This window comes from Ylistrum balloti, unplaced genomic scaffold, assembly GCF_031769215.1.
Source record: "Ylistrum balloti isolate Yb309-2 unplaced genomic scaffold, AGI_CSIRO_Ybal_v1 Utg370568, whole genome shotgun sequence".
Taxonomy (NCBI): domain Eukaryota; kingdom Metazoa; phylum Mollusca; class Bivalvia; order Pectinida; family Pectinidae; genus Ylistrum; species Ylistrum balloti.
The window spans coordinates 618204-642765 of record NW_026782356.1 but is presented as its reverse complement, the minus strand read 5'-3'; the positions used below and the strand labels follow the sequence as shown (position 1 = coordinate 642765).

At 37.0% G+C, this 24562-nt stretch overlaps 1 protein-coding gene across 1 annotated transcript in view; it reads right to left on the bottom strand.

Annotated features, from left to right (window-relative positions):
• Window positions 1-1502: 1502 nt before the first annotated feature.
• LOC132556411 (deleted in malignant brain tumors 1 protein-like) overlaps window positions 1503-24562 on the bottom strand; it is a 28663-nt gene continuing 5603 nt past the window's right edge. The window contains exons 9-28 of the mRNA XM_060220824.1: window positions 24109-24256; window positions 22655-22773; window positions 20833-20986; window positions 20207-20261; window positions 19739-19809; window positions 19060-19148; window positions 18398-18563; window positions 17506-17622; window positions 16528-16699; window positions 13026-13210; window positions 11873-11983; window positions 11530-11671; window positions 10966-11165; window positions 9273-9414; window positions 8348-8514; window positions 6643-6784; window positions 5650-5861; window positions 5320-5458; window positions 2809-3011; window positions 1503-1675 (exon numbers count right to left, since the gene is read on the bottom strand). Coding sequence (XP_060076807.1) covers window positions 1503-1675; window positions 2809-3011; window positions 5320-5458; window positions 5650-5861; window positions 6643-6784; window positions 8348-8514; window positions 9273-9414; window positions 10966-11165; window positions 11530-11671; window positions 11873-11983; window positions 13026-13210; window positions 16528-16699; window positions 17506-17622; window positions 18398-18563; window positions 19060-19148; window positions 19739-19809; window positions 20207-20261; window positions 20833-20986; window positions 22655-22773; window positions 24109-24256 — 2907 coding nt within the window. The remainder of the gene's footprint in view (window positions 1676-2808; window positions 3012-5319; window positions 5459-5649; window positions 5862-6642; window positions 6785-8347; window positions 8515-9272; window positions 9415-10965; window positions 11166-11529; window positions 11672-11872; window positions 11984-13025; window positions 13211-16527; window positions 16700-17505; window positions 17623-18397; window positions 18564-19059; window positions 19149-19738; window positions 19810-20206; window positions 20262-20832; window positions 20987-22654; window positions 22774-24108; window positions 24257-24562) is intronic.

Here is a 24562-nt window from a genome sequence, read left to right as displayed (position 1 = left end):
CTGCCCTAATCAGAGGATTTGCTATGAATAGAGTTGTTTTTAGCGAAGAATCAGGTTCCGGGGTTCTCGCACGATCCCATCAGGATCCTGGCTGTGACTAGCTCGGAGGAGCGAGATAGGTTGCTTTGTCCTTGTCGGGCTCTTAGGTTTTATCTTGATAAAACCAGGGGGGGGGGGCGGGGCTCTCGATCCCGTCTGTTTTGCCCATTAAACAGGGGCAATGAGATATCTCCTCCCAGTCGGTTTCCAGGTGGGTTTGCCAGGTGATTTAGTATGCTTACGAGCATTTTGATGATCTGGCTCGGGCGAGAGCGAAAGCGCGGTCTCACGAGGTCAGGGCCCTTGCTTCATCCTGGGCCCTTCTCTCAATGAGTCCTCCTTTCAGGAGGTCATGTCTGCAGTATTCTGGCAGGGCAGGGATACCTTAACAGATTTTTATCTGTGATCCCTAGCTTCCCACTCAGAAGGCCTGTATTCATTGGGACCTTTGGTGGTGGCATAGTCAGTGGCTGGGCCTCCTCGTTAGCCCCGGGCCATGTCTTTCCGTACGGCGGCATGTGGGTACACCTGCTCTTTCACAGAGAGGTCCCTTCCTTCACTTTAGCACTCTGTTCTCCCTCCCTACTACTTTGGTTGTGTTGAAGGGGCTGCCTGGCTTCTAGTCACCACTACGGTAAGACGAATTCGCATACTAAAGTTATGGTAATTATTACTGAAATGAAATTGAGGTTTTTTAATGTAAAACCAATTTTCATGATGTAATACTTACCATAACTTTATGGAGTCCCACCCTATCCTCCCCTCTTCCTTATCTGCCTGGCTGCCCCTCTGTGGGGTTTACGCCATAAAGGTTATTAGAGGAAGGGAGATCACTCTGCGTTCCTGCCGTGATGGCTCATGGATCGTAGGGAGGGCGGGATTGTTTTTCTTTTGAATCTTTTGTTGTTGGGATACAAAGATGGGTGTAGGTACTGTATTTGCATACTAAAGTTATGGTAAGTATTACATCATGAAAATTGGTTTTACATTAAAAAACCTCAAATTTATGACACAAATCTAAGAATTTTTTTCATTTCAGCGACCCTTTGGCGAGATAAAATGAAAAATCGGTGACAAGTTTCATAAAATCACACATCAAATGAATCCTTGTAATCGTATCATTTTTTAAAATAAATTTGGTAGAAAATGGACATTTTTCAGTCAGGCTTAAGTCATGTCCTTTCTAAACTGTGGTCTCCATTGTTATGTCACTATGCCAACTATGAATGTGTGACATAATTTCATTATCTAATGTGACATCACATATCAGATGTGAAAATACACAAAAAATGACATTGGTACATTCAGTGAATAACAATGCAATAATGATAAAATATGTTTTCTTTCTAATGTTCAAAATATTTTACTGGTAAATGAAATGTTTCATTCAACTTAATTTGGTATGTGTTCTCAAATCTGAGGATGTGAAATGGTTGGATCACAACAGATTTAGAGGCACTTAATCATATTTTTAATACATAGTATTTTTGATCATACCTAAATCCCAACATTCTACAAACTACTCCTGCATCAACATCCTCAAACATGTCATCACAAACAGTTCCTGCCACACCACCATGGTGAATGACAACTCTGCCTTCGTAAACCCCTGTCCCTCCAACCAGGCTGATGGTATCTACAGAAAAATAAAAAATGCAATATAAGAAAAACATTCCTTCAAATTTTTTCACAAAATATTTCTATTATGGGAAAAGCCAACATCTTGAATTTTCAGGAATTTTTTAGGTTTTTTTTTTCAATTGGAGGATTATAAGTTAACCTCAAGAAAACAACTTGGCTTCAGATGGACAGACGGACGGACATTATGACTTCTATAGAACATGTATTTCTCTGATACAGAACAACATCAACAGAGCCAATAGTGTGAGCAGAAAATTCAAAAGGAGGATTCATTACGTGGAATCACAACCAAACGGAGTCAATACATTGAAATCCTATTCCTAATAGGAAATTCCGAAGACAAGAATTTTGTCCTTTTTGAAATCAGGAACAGTTTATCATATTCATATTTATGTAGAATTTAGCTTTGATATTTTCTTTCTCTGAGATTAAAGATAATTCAAATTAAAAAGGCAGCAAATATTTACTATGTAAAATATAATATCTGAATCATTCAATTTAACAAATTTACAGTAGAATATATAAAACAATGGATGACCAGTCATTCTGATAAAAATTTAAAATCATGAAAATGTCACCCACTGTAAAAGGCACAGTTAACCTTGGATAATTCAATGCTACACCTAACATAAAACAAGAACAGTGCTATTATAAGACTTTTATGCTAACCAGAATCTTATTAGGTATACGTTGGGCTATTGTTGCTTTACGTCCTATAAACATCCAGGATCATTCAAGGACATCCCAGGTTTGGTTGGTGGAGGAAAGTCTGAGTTCCCCAAGAAAAACCACCGACCTACCACCAGTAACTGGTGACTGCCCCACAAGTCTGCAACTCAGAGGTGGAGGGCTAGTGATAAAGGTGGTCAGATGCCTTAACCACTCAACCATCACAGTCCCTTGGGGACAAAGAGTCACAGGATGGTGATAAATGTGACAAGAAGCCTCTATTGAGATAATTCAATTTGTCTATTGAAACATAAATGTTATGATAATATGTGATGAATATGATTAATAGATGATATCAAATCAGTTGGAAAGTACTCTATATACGATATTGATTCAGAATGCAATAAATTAGAAGGAAGTGCAACATGATCGGACAAGATGACAACGGGTGTAACATACCTTCATATACTTGTGTGGTGGTGGTGGTAATATGTTTCTGGCACTTCACACCGACATCTTCACCATGGTTACAGTTGTGGATACCCCACTCAATACCATCACAGTCAAACAAACTTGACTCTGTTCCATCACAATTCACATCATCCAACCAAATCTTACCAACACCAGGACCGAAATATTCTGTGTTCACCACGTAACCATTCCTTTTATAGAAAAGAACACAGAAGAAGTATGATGAGATGTTTACCTGGGATACAAAGAATGACAGCATTAATAACAAGTCTATCAAATCACACCATCATTCTCTAACAACTTAAATTAAAAAAACCAGTATTTGAAGATGAGCCTTAGGAATGAGTCTCAGTCCTCTTTCATCCATTTCCTCTCCAACACTTTATCATTCAGTATTATTATTCTACAACAGAAGACCAGGTCATCCTTATCTTTACTCTTTTATACCCTGCAATTGTGTACTAAGCTTGATCATCCCTACTATCCTACATCCTTTACATTATCATCCTACATCCTATACATTATCATCCTACATCCTATACATTATCATCTATACATTATCATCCTGCATCCTATACATTACCATCCTATATCCTATACATTATCATCCTACATCCTATACATTACCATCCTATATCTTGTACATAATCATCCTACATCCTTTACATTATCACCCTACATCCTATACATTATCATCCTACATCCTTTACATTATCATCCTACATCCTATCCTTATCACCCTACATTATCATCCTACATCCTATACATTACCATCCTATATCCTGTACATAATCATCCTACATCCTTTACATTATCACCCTACACCCTATACATTATCATCCTACATCCTATACATTATCACCCTATACCCTATACATTATCATCCTACACCCTATACATTATCATCCTATATCCTTTACATTATCATCCTACATCCTATGTATTATCACCCTACAGCCTATACATTATCATCCTACACCCTATACATTATCTTCCTACATCCTATACATTATCACCCTCAATCCTATACATTATCATCCTACAGCCTATACATTATCATCCTACACCCTATACATTATCATCCTACATCCTATACATTATCATCCTACATCCTATACATTATCATCCTACATCCTTTACATTATCATCCTACATCCTATACATTATCACCCTACATCCTTTACATTATCATCCTACATCCTATACATTACCATCCTACATCCTATCCATTACCATCCTACATCCTATCCATTACCATCCTACATCCTATCCATTACCATCCTACATCCTACACATTACCATCCTACATCCTATCCATTACCATCCTACATCCTATCCGTTACCATCCTACATCCTATACATTACCATCCTACATCCTACACATTATCATCCTACATCCTATACATCACCATCCTACATCCTATACATCACCATCCTACATCCTATACATTATCATCCTACATTCTATACATTATCATCCTAATCCTTTCTATTGTCATCCTTCACCTTAAGCAATATCATCCTCCAAATTTTCACCATTTACCATTCGTCTTACTATTATACATCATACATATTATCATTCTTCAAGCTACACATTATCATTTTTCATTCATGCCTTATTACCTTAATCATACACCTATTCATCCAACACCTTTTTATCCTATATCTTTCCATCCAACACCTTTTTATCCTATATCTTTCCATCCAACACCTTTTTATCCTATATCTTTCCATCCAACACCTTTTTATCCATATCTTTCCATCCAACACCCTTTTATCCTATATCTTTCCATCCAACACCTTTTTATCCTATATCTTTCCATCCTACATCATTCAAGTTACCATCCTACACCTTATCATCCTTCATCCTATATCTAATCTTTCTTCATCCTATACTTTATTTTCCTAAACCTTTTATCCTGTACCATTCAAGTTACCATGCTGCACCTTATCATCCTTCATCCTACACAATATCATCCTACTCTGTTTAATCATACACTTTTTCATCTTATACTTTATTATCCTTTACTGCACACCTATTCATTTTATAAAAGCATGGAAATTACTTCATGTCACATCAGTTAATGTCTTTTTCCTTTTAATATCATGTTATCTTGAAACTCTGACTTTTTTTCTCTTCAAGTGTAATCCTACATCTGATAATGTCATTTATTTTCATGTGGGCAATGCTTAATATCACCAAAGTTGTAGAGATATACACTGTATCTATATATATATATCTATATAAGGTATATGTATATCACTATTCTTATGGGGAAAACAAATCAGATTACACATTTTTGTCTGCAAACAATTTCTACTAGAAACAAGTCAATTGGTGCACCAAAAAAATTAATTTTCAGGTTTTCATGTCCGAAAAAAAGTGTCAACTGTTAATGTCACATTCCACTTATCATCACATTTTCCTCTGACAAATGGAACATGATAATAAGTGGTTTCCAATCTGTTTTATAATCTGACAAAACTTTATCCAATTACCTGTATCCTAACATCCTACAAAGAACGCCTGCTTCATCGTCTTCAAATCCATCGTCACACACAGTTCCGTTGACATTATTATGTAGGACCTGTACCCGACCTTCATGTGGACCTTCTCCACCCACCAATACCACAATATCTACAGCAAATGGAACATAGGTATTATGATGAACATTTTTTACATATCTAGGATGTGGCATGACTGTTTGAAGTTCAATTTAAGAATTAGAAATTTAACAAAAAAAAAAATCAACAATTTTTCAAAGGAAAGAAATCATTTGCGATCATGACAAATTACATGTATGGAAATCACTTCTATTAAAAGCATACCCCTGTCCTGAGGTGGGTCAGTGGGGCGGCCAGTACTGGTCACTGACTCTTCATCACATGACACACCCACATCCTCCTCATGGCTACAATCATGTAACCCCCAATCCCTAGCCTCACAGTCAAACAGGCTTTTCTCTGACCCCACACAGTTTACATTATCTAGCCAGATTTTGCCTTCACCTGGGCCATATAGTTCAACAACCGTTCCTCCACTGCAACAAATATATATCACTAGTAGTTTTAAATTTCAGTTTGAAACACATTGAAAATATTGGTACATCTAAATGAATTTACGCAAAGTTACAATTAATGAAACTGACTACAGCATTTCCATGAATGAAATAAAAATCTGTTCTCTATTCCTTTTTGGCCACGTAACAGGTCACAGTTTATCTAAAAATAGCTATAAATCAATAAAATGTCCATTAAAAATACATTAGATGCTTTTAAGAAATACTTACTGCATCTATTTAACAATTACTAGTGGTTAGACTTGGAAAATACATGTACAAATATATTATTTTGGTACAAGATAATGTCTTCTACATTTTAGTGGTATTACAAGAAAGAACAATCAACAACATCAACAAAAAATGTCCTTACAGTTAATGAATAGAAACCACAGTATGTCAAATTAATATCTTGAAGAGATGTCTCAATTATGTGGCCTTTGATGAAACCAGTCCTCAGTCACCAATTTGATATGTTGATGTGTAGCTAGTTTAAACTGCTACAATTTAGTCTACATAATACTGTATACTTATATATATTAGCACTTATTATATCAAAGATACTGCACCTTACTATGATTGCACTAATTCCAGTTTTTATATGTTGTGATATCACAATTATTGTACATACAAATTTATCATTGTGCTTATTTGTTCAACACTGATAATGCACTAAAATGAGATGATCATAAATAAGTTTGTCCAATGGCATTTATTTATGATCTTATCATACATATAAACTAAGAACTCAGGCTTAGCCTACGTAAATCCAAGCATGCTGCACACTACTCTAGCATCTTCTTCGCCAAACTCATCATCACACACAGTTCCATTTACTCTATTGTGCTGAACTTGAACTCGTCCAGCATGTGGCCCTGGTCCATCCACCAGGTACAACTGATCAACTGAAAAACAGATTAGTAAACTAACAAGTAATCACCCATGCAGAAAAATAAAGCTTTTAGGCATTTGTGATATAAAAATTTCTCAAATATTCTGTCATATTATCATTTTGTTATTTTTCTCTTAAAAACAACTTTCATGATTTCATGTCATAATGATCATTGTAAAAAAAACATTTTTGTTTCTTATTTCCAAGCAACATTATTTTTTCAATGAAATCTTATTGAGTTTGATGATACTATTTTCCTAGATAACCGAGGCAAAGGATATACCACAGTTAGAGAAAACTTACCTAGGGTGTGTTGCCAGCGACATGGTACACCTCTAGTAGAGAAAACTTATCTAGGATCTGTTTCTAGTGACAAGATACACCTCCATTAGAGAAAACTTACCTCGGGTGTGTTGCTAGTGACAAGATACACCTCCATTAGAAAAAAACTTACCTAGGGTGTGTTGCTAGTGACAAGATACACCTCTGTTAGAGAAAACTTACCTCGGGTGTGTTGCTAGTGACAAGATACACCTCCATTAGAGAAAACTTACCTAGGGTGTGTTGCTAGTGACAAGATACACCTCCATTAGAGAAAACTTATCTAGGGTGTGTTGCTAGTGACAAGATACACCTCCATTAGAAAAAACTTATCTAGGATCTGTTTCTAGTGACAAGATACACCTCCATTAGAGAAAACGTATCTAAGATCTGTGGCTAGTGACAAGATACACCTTCATTAGAGAAAACTTATCTAGGGTGTGTTGCCAGCGACATGGTACCCCTCCATTAGAGAAAAGTTATCTAGGATCTGTTGCTAGTGACAAGATACCCCTCCATTAGAGAAAACTTACCTAGGGTGTGTTGCCAGCGACATGGTACCCCTCCATTAGAGAAAACTTATCTAGGGTGTGTTGCTAGTGACAAGATACACCTCCATTAGAGAAAACTTATCTAGGATCTGTTTCTAGTGACAAGATACACCTCCATTAGAGAAAACATATCTAGGATCTGTTGCTAGTGACAAGATACACCTCCATTAGAGAAAACTTACCTAGGGTGTGTTGCTAGTGACAAGATACACCTCCATTAGAGAAAACTTACATAGGGTGTGTTGCTAGTGACAAGATACACCTCCATTAGAGATAACTTATCTAGGATCTGTTGCTAGTGACAAGATACACCTCCATTAGAGAAAACATATCTAGGATCTGTTGTTAGTGACAAGATACACCTCCATTAGAGAAAACTTACCTAGGGTGTGTTGCCAGAAAACATTAGAGAAAACTTCTCTAGGATCTGTTGCTAGTGACAAGATACACCTCCATTAGAGAAAACTTACATAGGGTGTGTGTGAGTGCAAAATACCCCTCCATTAGAGAAAACTTAAGGGTGTGTTGCCACACCTCCATTAGAGATAACTTATCTAGGATCTGTTGCTAGTGACAAGATACACCTCCATTAGAGAAAACTTACCTAGGGTGTGTTGCCAGCAACATGGTACACCTCCATTAGAGAAAACTTATCTAGGTTCTGTTGCTAGTGACATGATACACCGCCATAACAGAAAACTAACCTAAGGTGTGTTGCTGGAAACACTCTACACCAACATCTTCTGAGTGACCACAGTTGTGAACAGTTTTGTATGAACAATTTGACAGGGACCTCTCTGTGCCATCACACCGCACATCATCTAAAACAATGGTACCAGACCCTTCACCAAATTTGTCCGTCTTTACTCCTCTGGAAAGGTAAAAAATCAAAAGGAATGAACAAAGTCCAGTAATGTTCAAGCACCATATTTCCCTTCTCCTACCTACTCTGACTCTTTTAAACATCCAGAAACATGTTACCAATAAAAACAAAACTCTCACTAAATGAGCTGAAAACCCACGTAATTTGTGGAATTATTTCAATTGACTTTTGTTATTGTGAACAAAATTTTTAAAAATCCATATAAAATCGTTTGACGCTCTAGCCATCAACATTTCACAATTTCTTCCTTAAATTGGATTCAATTAATCCATGTTTATTTCTGTTCTAATTTGACCCTATGACCTAACTTTACACTAAATTAAGTTACTTTCCTATATATAAGTTCCGACAGACAACGATGAATGTTATTTTTAGAAGCTGATAGGAAAGTAAAAAATTTAGGTCTTGAATAAATCAATAAATAATCACAAAATTGAATTTATCAATGCTGAAACTTTTCATCTTTTATACATACTGCTGACTTGGCTATCACAAAGGTGACTAGAATAGGGATGAGGCTAATATAGTTTATTTAAGAAAAGCTATACAATACAGATTGTACACATTATAACAATTAATTCATCATTAATGCTACAGACATGAAAGTCACAAAGCTGTATACCTTACCTAAAATTTCTTATACATTAGATTGAAATTGAAGTGTTGTACATTTTCATATTAGTAATTTTTCTGTCGTTATTTAAAACAAAAAACAAAAATCTGTTATTGAACATGCAGAAACTTGCAACTCAAATCCAAGCATCCTGCAGACAACTGTGGCAGCATTATCATCGAATTCATCATCACACACAGTACCACGTTGGCCACCAACAGTGGCCATCAGGCGGCCCTCAGTGTTACTTCCACCTTCAAGCTCCACTTGAATAACTGGGGAGGACAAAAGAAGGGTCAGGTGATCAGGTGATTATGGTCTGTGACAGGTTACTAACAAGGTATCACACCTGTATAGCTGGGGAGAACAATGAAGGATCAGGTGATTATTGTCTGTGACAGGTTACTAACAAGGTATCACACCTGTATAGCTGGGGAGGACAATGAAGGATCAGGTGATTATTGTCTGTGACAGGTTACTAACAAGGTATCACACCTGTATAGCTGGGGAGGACAATGAAGGATCAGGTGATTATTGTCTGTGACAGGTTACTAACAAGGTATCACACCTGTATAGCTGGGGAGAACAATGAAGGATCAGGTGATTATTGTCTGTGACAGGTTACTAACAAGGTATCACACCTGTATAGCTGGGGAGGACAATGAAGGATCAGGTGATTATTGTCTGTGACAGGTTACTAACAAGGTATCACACCTGTATAGCTGGGGAGGACAATGAAGGATCAGGTGATTATTGTCTGTGACAGGTTACTAACAAGGTATCACACCTGTATAGCTGGGGAGGACAATGAAGGATCAGGTGATTATTGTCTGTGACAGGTTACTAACAAGGTATCACACCTGTATAGCTGGGGAGGACAATGAAGGATCAGGTGATTATTGTCTGTGACAGGTTACTAACAAGGTATCACACCTGTATAGCTGGGGAGGACAATGAAGGATCAGGTGATAATTGTCTGTGACAGGTTACTAACAAGGTATCACACCTGTATAGCTGGGGAGAACAATGAAGGATCAGGTGATTATTGTCTGTGACAGGTTACTAACAAGGTATCACACCTGTATAGCTGGGGAGGACAATGAAGGATCAGGTGATTATTGTCTGTGACAGGTTACTAACAAGGTATCACACCTGTATAGCTGGGGAGGACAATGAAGGATCAGGTGATTATTGTCTGTGACAGGTTACTAACAAAGTATCACACCTGTATAGCTGGGGAGGACAATGAAGGATCAGGTGATTATTGTCTGTGACAGGTTACTAACAAGGTATCACACCTGTATAGCTGGGGAGGACAATGAAGGATCAGGTGATTATTGTCTGTGACAGGTTACTAACAAGGTATCACACCTGTATAGCTGGGGAGGACAATGAAGGATCAGGTGATTATTGTCTGTGACAGGTTACTAACAAGGTATCACACCTGTATAGCTGGGGAGGACAATGAAGGATCAGGGTTACTAACAAGGTATCACACCTGTATAGCTGGGGAGGACAAAGGATCAGATTATTGTCTGTGACAGGTTACTAACAAGGTATCACACCTGTATAGCTGGGGAGGACAATGAAGGATCAGGTGATTATTGTCTGTGACAGGTTACTAACAAAGTATCACACCTGTATAGCTGGGGAGGACAATGAAGGATCAGGTGATTATTGTATGTGATATGTAACTATCAAGGTTTCACACCTATAAAAGCGTGATGTATTAAACTGGTAAGGTATTATATCTATATAATACAGGTGCAGCATGTGTTATGTTTCACATCTAAACAATATATCATGTGTAGGGTATATTGTATTACCTAATACAGGTGAAATTGTAGTAGGAGCATGATGTAGACATGACACTCCTGCATCCTCTTCATGGTTACAATTATGAGTCCCCCATGCACTCCTCGCACAATGCGCCAGTGATGTCTCCTCTCCTGTACATTCCACATCGTCCATCCAGATAACACCTTTTCCTGCACCGTATGTTAACTCTTTTGCCAGTCCACCGAACCTGTCAGATTTCAATGTTTAATATTTTAATCAGATTTAATTCTAGATGTGTGATGTGAATAGATTATTTCACTCAATCAAAGCTTTGTGATCTGGATAGAACATTTCACTTCATTTCTCTCAGTCCTAGCTGTGTAATGTGGATAGGAATCAATATTTTATTCAATCCTAGCTGTGTAATGTGGATAGGAATCAATATTTTATTCAATCCTAGCTGTGTAATGAGGATAGAACATTTCACTCCATCCTATTCACTATATCCTAGACTTTGTGAACATTGATATTTCCATATTCTCTAAGTTTTTCATGGTCTTTATGTTTTATAGTTTAACCAGAAATTAACTACAAAAATGAAAGCATCTTACTGATATCCAAGCATTCTGCAGACCACGCTGGCGTCATTGTCGTCCCAGGAATCATCACAAATTGTGCCAGTCACACCATTCAAGGTAAGTTCTACCCGTCCATTTCTCTCTGAGGTGCCTGCCACCAACCTTACTTGTGGGACTGTACAAGGAAATGTAATATACAGTACAGAGGTATTTCAAGATTATAGATTTGTGTAATTTTCTTTGTTCTACTTTTGAACAAATTAATTATTTAAAGCCTGCCATGTGGAATGCACTAAAATGTTTTGAAACATAATGCAATAGAAACTACAGTCTATAGATTACACATCTGCATACTACAGACTTCACCAATACATACCACAGTCCTGTTCATCAGTCTGGTCCCCACAGTCATCATCACCATTACACACAAGGGAGGCTGAAATACACTTCTCAGACTTGGTACAGCTGAACTCCCCACTCACACATACTGAAAAGACAGAACAATTACTTTGTGTTACTGACCAATCTTTATTGGAGTGAAGTAAGTATTTGTATGCCTTCTAAGAAGTCAAATCTGGGACATGTTCCTGGTCCTTTGTTGTGTCCTTATTGTTGTATTGTTTATGCTTACCAATCCCCTCTCCTAAGTTACATCCCACCCAAGCTTGTCCACCCCTACCAATCCCCTCTCCTAAGTTACATCCCACCCAAGCTTGTCCACCCCTACCAATCCCCTCTCCTAAGTTACATCCCACCCAAGCTTGTCTACCCCTACCAATCCCCTCTCCTAAGTTACATCCCACCCAAGCTTTTCTATCCCTGCCAATCTCCTTTCCTAAGTTACACTAGAATTCTGCTTGTCTATACTTACAAATCCCCTTTCCTGAGTGACATCCCATCCCAGCTTATCTATATTTACCAATCTCCTTTCCTAAGTTACACTAGAATTCTGCTTGTCTATACTTACAAATCCCCTTTCCAAATTGACATCCAATCCCAGCTTGTCTATATTTACCAATCCCCTATCCTGAGTGACATCCCAGCCCTGCTTGTCTATACTTACAAATCCCCTTTCCTGAGTGACATCCCAGGCCAGCTTGTCTATATTTACCAATCCCCTTTCCTGAGTGACATCCCAGGCCTGCTTGTCATTACTTACCAATCCCCTATCTTGAGTGACATCCCATCCCAGCTTGTCTATACTTACCAATCCCCTTTCCTGAGTTACACTAGAATCCTGCTTGTTCATACTAACCAATCCCCCTTCCTGAGTTACACTAGAATCCTGCTTGTTCATACTAACCAATCCCCCTTCCTGAGTTGCATCCCACCTCAGCTTGTATGCAATTCCTTTTCCGGAGTTACACTAGAATCCTGCTTGTTCATACTAACCAATCCCCTTTCCTGAGTTACACTAGAATCCTGCTTGTTCATACTAACCAATCCCCCTTCCTGAGTTACATCCCACCTCAGCTTGTGTGCAATTCCTTTTCCTGAGTTACACTAAAATCCTGCTTGTTCATACTTACCGATTCCCTTTCCTGAGTTACACTCCACTCCGGCTACTTCATACATTTTACAATTGTGTTCTCTCCATCTTGGCTTAGAACAGTCCTCAATTGTTGTTTCATTTCCCATACAGCCAACATCATCCAACAGAAAATTTCCATTTCCAGATCCAAACTCTGACATGTGGGTGGCCTTATTAGCATTGCTGTACAAAGAGAACAAATAATTTTAATTCACTGTAATAGTGACTCTACAAAGTCTTGCTGATTAACAAAACGATCATTTCTAAAACAAGAATTTCAGAGAATAAGATTCAATTGTCTAGTTATTTAGCAGTAAAATGGTGAAATAACCAAACAGAACCAACTTGTTGGTAGGATTGTGTTTTTTTTCATGCCGAACAATTATCAATGGTATCTAGGTGAGATATCTCAAAGGTTTCCATGATATAACTGAAGATTTATGCTATCAAAAGCAGATAATGTTATTATGTTATCCAGTTAATGACAATTAGTTACTCTAACAGGTATTCCAATTATCACTATCAAGGCAATCCAAATATCCCTCTCTATCAAAGAATACCCAGTTATCTTAATATACCACTTCAGAAAGACCTTAAAATGAAATTATACAAGTAATATAGAGTTGACCTTAAATAAGGCTGTTTCACATTATAAAGATGACCTATAACTAACTGGCTCCAATTTTATAAATTTTCCTTAACTTAAGAAATTTGTTTAACTTAAAATTGCTTATAGGAAAGAATTACATAAGTTCAGGAAAGCATTACATAAGTTCAGGAATTTCTTGTTACATTTTTATTAAATGATGACCTCATTGTATGATTAACAAGTATCCATGCATGCAGATGGTACTCTATGTGTAGTCTCCATGTAAATCTTTCTTTTTTTCATATCTTGTCCTAATGTTATGGAATTTGAATTTGAATAATGATTATGTTGCCATGTTGGTTTTTTCTTGATAATGTTCAGCATTCAGCAGATGACTTTGACAGACTTACAAACTTACCTATGGACTTACTTGTACCCCAACCTTTGGCAGAGATCTCTAACAGACTTACAAACTTACCTATGGACTTACTTGTACCCCAACCTTTGGCAGAGATCTCTAACAGACTTACAAACTTACCTATGGACTTACTTGTACCCCAACCATTGGCAGAGAACTCTAACAGACTTACAAACTTACCTATGGACTTACTTGTAACCAAACCATTGGCAGAGAACTCTAACAGACTTACAAACTTACCTATGGACTTACTTGTAACCAAACCATTGGCAGAGAACTCTAACAGACTTACAAACATACTTATGGACTTACTTGTAACCAAACCATTGGCACAGAAATCTAGCAGACTTACAAACTTACTTATAGACTTACTTGAATCCTAACCTTTGACAGATAACCCTTACAGACTAACTTGTACCCCAGCATATGCCAAATGACCTTGACAGACTTACTCATACCCAAATATTCAGCAGAGAACTCTAACAGACTTACAAACATACTTATGGACTTACTTGCACCCCAATGACCCTTACAGACTAACTTGTACCTAAGCATATGCCAAATGACCTTGACAGACTTACTCATACCCAAATATTCAGCAGAGAACTCTAACAGACTTACAAACATACTTATGGACTTACTTGTACCCCAATGACCCTTACAGACTAACTTGTACCTAAGCATATGCCAAATGACCTTGACAGACTTACTCATACCCAAATATTCAGCAGAGAACTCTAAAAGACTTACAAACATACTTATGGACTTACTTGTACCCCAATGACCCTTACAGACTAACTTGTACCTAAGCATATGCCAAATGACCTTGACAGACTTACTCATACCCAAATATTCAGCAGATGTACCTTGACATTAGCAGACGACCCTGGCAGATTTACAGACTTATTAATGTACCCCAACGTTTGCCACATGGTCCTGGCAGATTAATTGGTATTCCAACATTTGGCAGACGACCAAATGTGGCTTGTTTCCTATTATTTGTAAAGGTCTGTTCAGTCTCATTTTGATTATCAGTTAAGAAAGAAATTGAAAGAGGAAACTTTATATTTTGGGAATTGTGCCATACCATGAAATAAATCTAAACAGTAATTTACACAACAGAATACAAACAATAGAATTCAAATTTTATGAAATTTTATTCAAGCTTGTAGAAAATAGGGTTGGCTGTGAGCCTGAGGTGTTGCAGCTAAGGCCACTATCAAATTGCTGGGGTTGGTCTGAGAAAACTTGCCAATGGACAGACTGAAGCAAGATTGACTGGCAGCTGTGTAGCCAGGTCGTGAGCTCTTGGTTATTGTATAAGAACTGAGGCCAGGACTGACTAGCAATTGTGAATCTAAGCAGTCGTACAAGGTATGAAAGATAGGAGGACCTGTTTAGAAGGGGGTTCAAACAAATGTATCACCCTGTTTCCGTCCAAGTCTGTACATTTAAACATTCAGAGGTTGACCTGTTTGAATGAGGCGGACTGTCTTAGTCTTACCTCATCCAGCATTGAAAGAGTCGGGTCTCGGACAACACAGGTGCGAGCCCCTGGTGCCATGAGTTCTGTCCTCTTGATCCTAGAGTTGGATTCATGACCTTTTGGGTACTGTGTAGCCATATGTATATGGCTGACCTGGTGTTGGTGATGTAACCTATGTGGTTTATGGAATCTGTATACATATTCCGGTCCTATACATACATCGTACCGATGTACCTGTGTTGTAATAATGTAATCGTGCCACGTGATGTCCTGTGTACATGTACATGTGCATGTTCAGTAAATATATACGACGTGACCTATGACACTGACGACTACTCATCATCAACGCACTGACCACTGCACCCGGCATGAGAGTCACAGGCATTCCCGCCACTTACCCCCTAATACCACCCCGGTCCCTAAACAATCCGTCACTCGAGCTCGGACCATGCTAGCAAGAGCAGCTATACTTGTATGCTTACAAATGTATACCTCTGCAAAGGGAACTTGGATAGCAACTGCGGTGGGAGGCCTGGTAAGTGATATGTATGTTCCGTTTTGGTATTGTGATGTTCTTTGTTTTGCCTTTGTAGGTTTCAACTTTATATATCAAATAAACGTAGTGGAAACAAGAACCTCAGCGTGTGTTGTCTTTAACGACTCCGGTGACAGTGTATTGCAATTGGCCCAATGGAGAGTGAGGCATGACTGTTCATAGATTGATCAATGGAAAGCTTGAATGTTCCTCTCTCCCCAGTATTATAAATGAGACTGATCTCGATACAGCCACCCCATCTTATGAATGGAAATGTCTGCAAGGTAGGCGCAGCAGAGAAATGGAGTTAGAGATCTAGGTTAGCATATGGCACCTTAGAGTATGAATCCTGGGTGACTGTTGTGTCTGGTTGTTAAGTTGAAAGGTCAGAACCCTATCTCTGCTGTGCAAACTTAACTAAATATTTCTATATTAAGCTTCAATGGGGCCATATGAGGCACCACAGACTTACTTGTATCCCAACATTCGACAGATGACCCTGGCATCATTGATGTCCCATTTATCATCACAGATGACACCCCATTCTCCTCTGTAACGGATCTCCACACGGCCTGAGTTCTCTTTGTCTCCATCTACTATCCTCACCTCCAGTGGCTGGTCCTCAGCACTATCAGGTGTAGGCCCTAGAGTACAATAAAAAGGTCAGTTAATTACTAAACAACATATAACATTATTTTAGCAAGTAAAAATACTAAATTGCTCCTGTTATTCAGTAAATATCATAAAATACATATGAATATTTGAAATGCTTTAGTTATATTCTTGAAAAAATTCAAATTTGAACCCAGTAAAGCCTAATTCCATATTCTATATTGAAGATATTAGATTGCTGGGTAAAAATGATATAATTCTGTATATCTTATGGTCGGTTATGTTTGCGTGGACGATATTTTTGCTACTTCAAGATACATGAAAAAGACTGCAAAGAATTCAGTCAGTGAAATAATGAGGATTTGTGTATAGGATGTCCTATTTATGTCCTGAGCACAAAATTTTAATTCATTAATAGAATATAATAAAATATATTAGATCATTTTAGAAGAAAATTGTGAAAATTTTGACCCACAAATTTACCAGCCATACTGTATACAATGCACTGAATCAACAACTCTTCACAAACACAGGGACAAATACCTTAAGCTCTGAAGTCTCATCACCCCGTACACAAGGAATCAGGCATTATAAGAACTTTGGTCAATAGATGTGACTCTTTTGTAAAAGAACAACAAGACAATAAACAAGAGCAAAATCACATCAGTCACACACTGAAAATATTTCGATATTCTAACTGGACAATTGAGGTGGTTGACTTCCAACCTATTAATAAGAGAGGACAAGATAAGAACCGTTAAGGATAAAAACTGACCGGTCACATGATCTTGGTATTATAGTATAGTTTTTCAGACAGTGTATACTGACTATAACATACGTGCACAGTTTCCAACAATTTCATCACTAAAATCGCCACAATCATCTACGTTGTTACACTGAAGCTGAGTGTCAATGCAGCGTCCATTTGTACACTGGAACATGTCCAAGCAGTCGGCTGTAGAAGGAAATAAGGAAAACTCTTCTTCTGAAACCCTCAACACTTGAAACATTAGTCCATCATTTTCAAAATTTTAAAGCTTTTGAAATAAAAAGCAAACATCTGTATTTACAATGATTTTCGTGTTTGAATTTACAGATACTGCAAAGTCATGTATTTTTGTGGTGTTCAATTTTCATGGTTTTTAAAAGAATCACTATTGAAAGGGTATTTGGATAAATATAGCTCAGTTCAAGGACATATGAATTTGTGGATTAAGAGTACCCACGAAACTAATGAAAATAAATCTCCCATGAAAAATAATGATTCTTCAGTAATTAATCAGTAAGATATTTTGAGAAGAGGAAAACTACTAGGAGTTGAAACAGGTGCTGTAAAATTACAATTTGTTACCTTAAAAGTAAAAAAGATCTATTATCTTAAAACAAAACTGACTGCATGACATAACATAATCATGTTAAAAGGCATATAAAAGTTGTCTTGACAGCTGCCTAGCAGTCAAAACATGTCTACAACATCTGAACCATAGTTAAGAAGATCACTGTTCTTGGATTTTGAGGAGCTTTTATTTTCACATTTTATGTTCATTACATAGGAAGGATCTCTGTTGAATACCATAAGGTATCCATCTACAAAGATTACACCTATTTAAAACAACAGGAGTGTTGGTTCTCCTTTCTTCAAAAGTTTCTCATTTTTCCAAAAGGGTCATTCAAATCAAGTCTTATATGACAGATGTATGAATTTACCAAACTATAATAGATAATATTACCAGTTTGTGAGGATAATTCATAGTAGTCATATTCATTAGATGGTTCTATATCAAAATCGATAGCGACATGTGTGTTGATGTCGGTGAGAAAGCATGACCGATTCTCTCTGTGGTAGCTGAAGGAGCGACATACAAATTCTTTAGCCTCTAAGCACTTGGTGGCACACTGTCAACAGAATATCATTAATGTAATCAACCTGCTTTATGAATGAAAGTATTTCTGACAAGAGTATCGTATAATTACAATGGTTATTGTACTCAATTCTTTATACACTTCCCAGTATTCTTATATGTCAGATAAAATATACTAACAATTTTAATATTTCCCTGGAACTGATCAATGTATAGGAACTGAAAGTGAAATGGGATTTAACAAAAATAGGCAAAGTTCTTTATGAAATGGGGTTGAACAAATCTAGGCAAAGTCCTTTCTGAAATGGGGTTGAACACATCTGGGCAAAACTCTTTGTGAAATGTGGTTGAAAATATCTAGACAAAATTCTTTACAAAACAAGTTACCGTTTGAGCATATCTTGCTGAAATTTTTCACACACACAAAAGTTAAAGTCTGTATACTTAATCACTAGTACACTAATAGCACAGGAATTGACTAGGACAATTACAAAGAACTTTCCTATGATGGATATAAAAAATACATTTACCTTTTCTATGGGAATATGTATGTATTTTTCATACTGATGAGCATCCAAAATAGCATCTGCCACCTTTTCAAACTGAGGCAACTTGTATTCTTTAGAATAAAAAAAAAATTACATGAATCTAATTTACATTCAGATCTCTTGACTAAAAGTGACAATAAAGACAACTTATGTAATAGAGATCGATTACAAGTGTCTGTTTTACACTAATCATTCATGCAAGGATAAGAAGGATTCATTGATGTTACTTCTAAACATGTGGTCTAAAGAAGATTCTAACCTTAGTGCCACTATAACTAACCATCATTACATTTGCACAAAAATGCCACTACGTAGACAATCCAGATGGATGTTTTATCAAAAGAAGATAAATGCCACAGTGTGTGACAATTATGATGCCGTGACTGTGCGCATAGAAACGGGTACAGATCTTCATGAAAAATGCTATACCCCTTTCTGACTACGACACTATTGAAAATGAATAAAGTCTAAACCACCATAAGCAAGCAACATGAGTAGGGAACGTAAATATAAGCATTGAACTGTCTTGTTTTGTTAACTATGGCAGTTATGCTCTTATAAATGACAGTGCTTTAATGCCAACATGATATTTTGTGATAACAGGTCAATGTTTAGATAACTACATGAGTGAGTACTAGTTTGGTTTATTGACAAGACTTACCACACTGTTCTTCATCTTCACCACTAATGCAGTCATTTTCTCCATCACAATGAAAGGTATCTGGTATACACCTGTAGATATCAAACAGATATCTACTTACCAATGTAAATATACACTTACAAGAGGTCCCAGATGGATCTTAACACCACCATTTTTCGGTCTTATTTTTTTCTTTGAAAGTATCTTTTTCCTTATTCTTTATTCTGTTTTTGCTTTCAAATGCACAAAATTAAACAAATTTCTTGTAAGAAATAGCAACACCATCAATCTTTCATTGTCAAAATCAAAAATAAACCGTCAAAATCATTAGAAATTAAAAAGGCACAACTATGGACTCTGGGAAACATGAATATGAAATTTGAGAAAGATTTTTCCAGCACTTCTCAAAAAATAGCAATAACAATAATTGTAAGGACAGACCACACACCACACACCACATCTATAATGGTAGGCTAAATATCAGCTTACCTGGCCTTGCTTTCATTATAACAAAAGAAAGTCCCATCTGGACACTCAGACACCACTGTAAATTATCAACATATACTTATTAGTATTGGGTAAATTATGCAATATCTACATATATAACTGATTGAAGCACATCTGGTAAAGATATATAGGATATAATCCACTTTTCTTATGAAATTTGTTTTGGTTTTATTTTTTTTAGGCAAGATATGTTTAGTCTTGAATTAATATCTCTAGTAAAACAAAGCTTACTATACACCCCTCACATCTGAAAGCAACACAAATCCATGCATGCCTATACAGCTGTACACTAAGTCCTATTGTGTTTCATGGTCTAAACCTTCTGAACAAAGGTGCTGTGGTTGATTCTACTGAAGTGTATATATCGTTTAAACCAGAAAATATTACTGTAGCTGTAGTGTTTATAAACAACTTTTTTCTCTCACTGCTAATGCTAATCATGCCTCAGTTTGGCCTGGTCTTCATGTTCTTGCCCCGCAGTACATGTTACAATTTAAATGCAGGTCTTATCTCTTTGAACATAAAATGCAGGTTGTACCTCTTAGAATATAAAATGTAAAAGCAATATTAACAAAATTTACAAACCCATGATTACTGATGATTCATACCTGGTGCTTCTGTCGTAGAATTGACTTGGTCAGTTTGTATATCCTCACAAAGTGGGACTGGACAGTACCCAAACATTCTTTTATTGACATCAGTCCAACACCAGGGTCTGGCAGACTTATCAGGGTTACGGCACAAGTTATGATCACCCAACCCCTACAACAGTTATACTAAATATATATATAAATAAAAATGATTTTTGACAAAAGAAGAAAGATGTTACATTTTGCACTAGCGCTTTCACTGTATTAGTATATATATATGTGTGTGTGTGTGTGTATGGATGGAATTCAGACTAAGAGCTACCAAAATTCTGCCATGAACCACCTCAGTACACCAGGGATTATGCTCACAATCGCTCTCTGTACCCCTGATACACTTCATGTCAAAATAAAGGTTTCATGTGCGAAACCTTATGGATAAGACAAGAAGACTAGTTAGATCATTTGACCTACATCAAATGAATCTCAAGGTCGCCTAAAAACTGGCTTAGAAGTTATGTGTTGCTCCTTTGCAATCTTAAAAGAAGCATATCAGTCTGTGATTGGTCAGTTTTTTTCTTCTGAAACCCACTCTAGACCAATCAATTTACTTTGCTTGTGCATTTAATATTGCAATGAAACGTTAATGGGTGCTGATTGAGAGTGAACATATTTGTAACCCCTGGAGTATCGAGGATGTACCACAAGACGATGAACCATTTCCCCTTAAAATCATTGTCTCCTTACTTTTTCTTACTTCATTAACTTCACTGTAATTTTTCCCCTGAAATAAGAACCATCAGTATACTCTGTTTAATTATGATTCTTGATAAAGTTTGAACTATAAAGACTAAATTGAATGTTTTGGAATATTGATAACAGTCAGTCCAAGATTTTATCTCTTCATCCGAGAAGGTATCAAACCTTGGACTTACCGGTAGTCCTCAGTCAATACTGTTCTTTGCAAATGACATCAAACTGGATTTCTTGGAAAGGACGAGCATCTCATCAAAGTTATTAAAAGCAGAACATTTGTTAATAAAAAGAGTATTTTGATCTTAGAAACCAAGTATCTAATGAATATCTCAAATTATGATCTGCGACATACCAAAAATATACAAAATTTGAAAGTAAGTTAACATGTATTACCAAAAACATACAAAATTTGAAAGTAAATTAACATGTATTACCAAAAATATACAAAATTTGAAAGTAAGTTAACATGTATTACCAAAAAGGTACAAAATTTGAAAGTAAGTTAACATGTATCAGTTTTGAAAGTAAGTGAACATGTATTACCAAAAAGATACAAAATTTGAAAGTAAGTTAACATGTATTACCAAAAATATACAAAATTTGAAAGTAAGTTAACATGTATTACCAAAAAGGTACAAAATTTGAAAGTAAGTTAACATGTATCAGTTTCAATCTTGTTCTAATTGTTTGGGCCCAATTAGGAGTCTTAGTTCTATAATCAGTACTGATCCTTAAGTTTTTGATTGACTACACACTGACTTAATTTCTCATGTTTACCGACAGCAAGGGTGAAATTTATCTATTACAGGTGGGAAAGGCTACCTCAGGGTACCTTGGGTGAAAATCAGTGGAATATCAGTGCCACAAGAAACAGCCCAGATGTCAAATAAGGTCACTTGCTTAGGGTCATAAGTTGTGAAAATCAATTATGACAGAAAAAATATTACAATTACAGATATCAGATGTTGGACTGTATCATAATAACTTTTTCCTTACTTACTTTATATAGGGAATATAGTGTAATAAGCAGGATATCATAATATCCTATATTATAATAAGTAGGAACCACTATATATACAGATCTTACCATGTCTGTATGTGTGTCTGGGTTTATATGCACAGACTGAGTCCACCGCTGGCATTCCGACCCTCTAATTGTCCTGGATACTGCCCCACGGTAAGATTCTCCATTCCCTTCATAACACTCTGAAACACACCAAGGATAAACATGAAATAAATATGATATATAGAAGAAAAAGTGTGAAGTGAAGTTTAAACTGTCCACAAATCTATGTATAATTGCTCCGTATATAAAATATAAGTGCAACACCACATATTTGAGATGTTCTATGCAATGTAACAACATGACTTTGTAAGGGATGGAAGGTTTAAGAAATATACAGAATCCAAATTTAACAATTTTGAGCAAATAACAAAGAGATTAAACACAAAAATAGGGAGGGTTAGCAACCAGGTGTGAGTAAGCAAAGTAAGGTAGAGCTTAGTGAAGAGGTTTGGCAGGAAGGTGTAAGTGAGCTCAGTGAGGAGGTTTGGCAGGAAGGTGTAAGTGAGCTTAGTGAGAAGGTTTGGCAGCCAGATGTAAGTGAGATAAATAAGGGGGAATCACAACCAGGTGTAAGAGAGCTAAGTAAGGAGGGTTTGCAACCAGGTGTAATTGAGCTAAGTAAGGAGGGTTTGCAGCCAGGTGTTAGTAAGCTAAGTGAGGAAGGTTTGCAGCCATGTGTAATAGAGCTAAGTAAGGAGGGTTTGCAGCCAAGTATTAGTAAGTTAAGGAAGGGGGGTTTGCAGACAAGTGTAAGAGAGCTAAGTGAGGAAGGTTTGCAGCCAGGTGTTAGTACGTTAAGGAAGGTTTGCAGCCAGGTGTAAGATAGGTAAGTTAGGAGGTTTTGCAGCCATGTGTAATAGAGCTAAGTAAGGAGGGTTTGCAGCCAGGTGTAATTGAGCTAAGTAAGGAGGGTTTGCAGCCAGGTGTTAGTAAGCTAAGTAAGGAGGGTTTGCAGCCAGGTGTAAGAGAGTTTAGTAAGGAGGGTTTGCAGCCAGGTGTAATAGAGCTAAGTAAGGAGGGTTTGCAGCAGGTGTTAGTAAGCTAAATAAGAATGGTTTGCAGCCAGATGTAAGAGAGCGGAGTAAGGAGGGTTGGCAGTCATGTGCAAGTGAGATAAATAAGGAGGATTTGCAGCTATGTGTTAGTGAGCTAAATAAGGAGGATTTTCAGCTAAGTGTTAGTAAGCTAAGTAAGGGGATTTACAACCAGGTGTTAGTAAGCTTAGTAAGAAGGTTTGCAGCCAGGTGTAAGTGAGCTATGTAAGGAGGATTTACAGCCAGGTGTAAGTAAGCTAAGTAAGGAGGGTTTGCAGCCAGGTGTAAGTGAGCTGAGTAAGGAGGGTTGGCAGCCATGTGCAAGTGAGCTAAGTAAGGAGGGTTGGCAGTCAGGTGTAATTGAGCTAAGTAAGGAGGGTTGGCAGCCAGGTGTAAGTGAGCTACATGTACATGCAAGTAACAAAATATCTGCATTCTTACCTCTGACATCTGAGGAGCTCTCCTGCAGGGTTGGGTCAGTACAGGGCATTAGAGGACAATAGCCAAACTGGGATTTAGCAATATTTACCCAACACCAAGGTCTCACCTCATTATCAGGGTTACGACAGAAGTTATGATTACCAAGTCCCTGTAACAGAATAAAATAACCTCTTGTAGAAAGGTCTTGTGTGGTACTGTACATACTGCCACATCATGATTGTCTACAGCTTATATCACAACTGGTTCATTTCTCTGCTTTCGGAGAAACATGAACTGCCACAGGTAGAGAACATCAAACAACACACCTACAATTTTTACCTGAAGTTCCATAGGCTTTGCTCTACCAACTAAACCATCATGGATCCCGTTTATCCACAATGAATAAATTCACTTTTTTTTTTGTTCATATTTTATATCTTTCATTTCAAATTAAATAGAACTATGCTGATTTTTT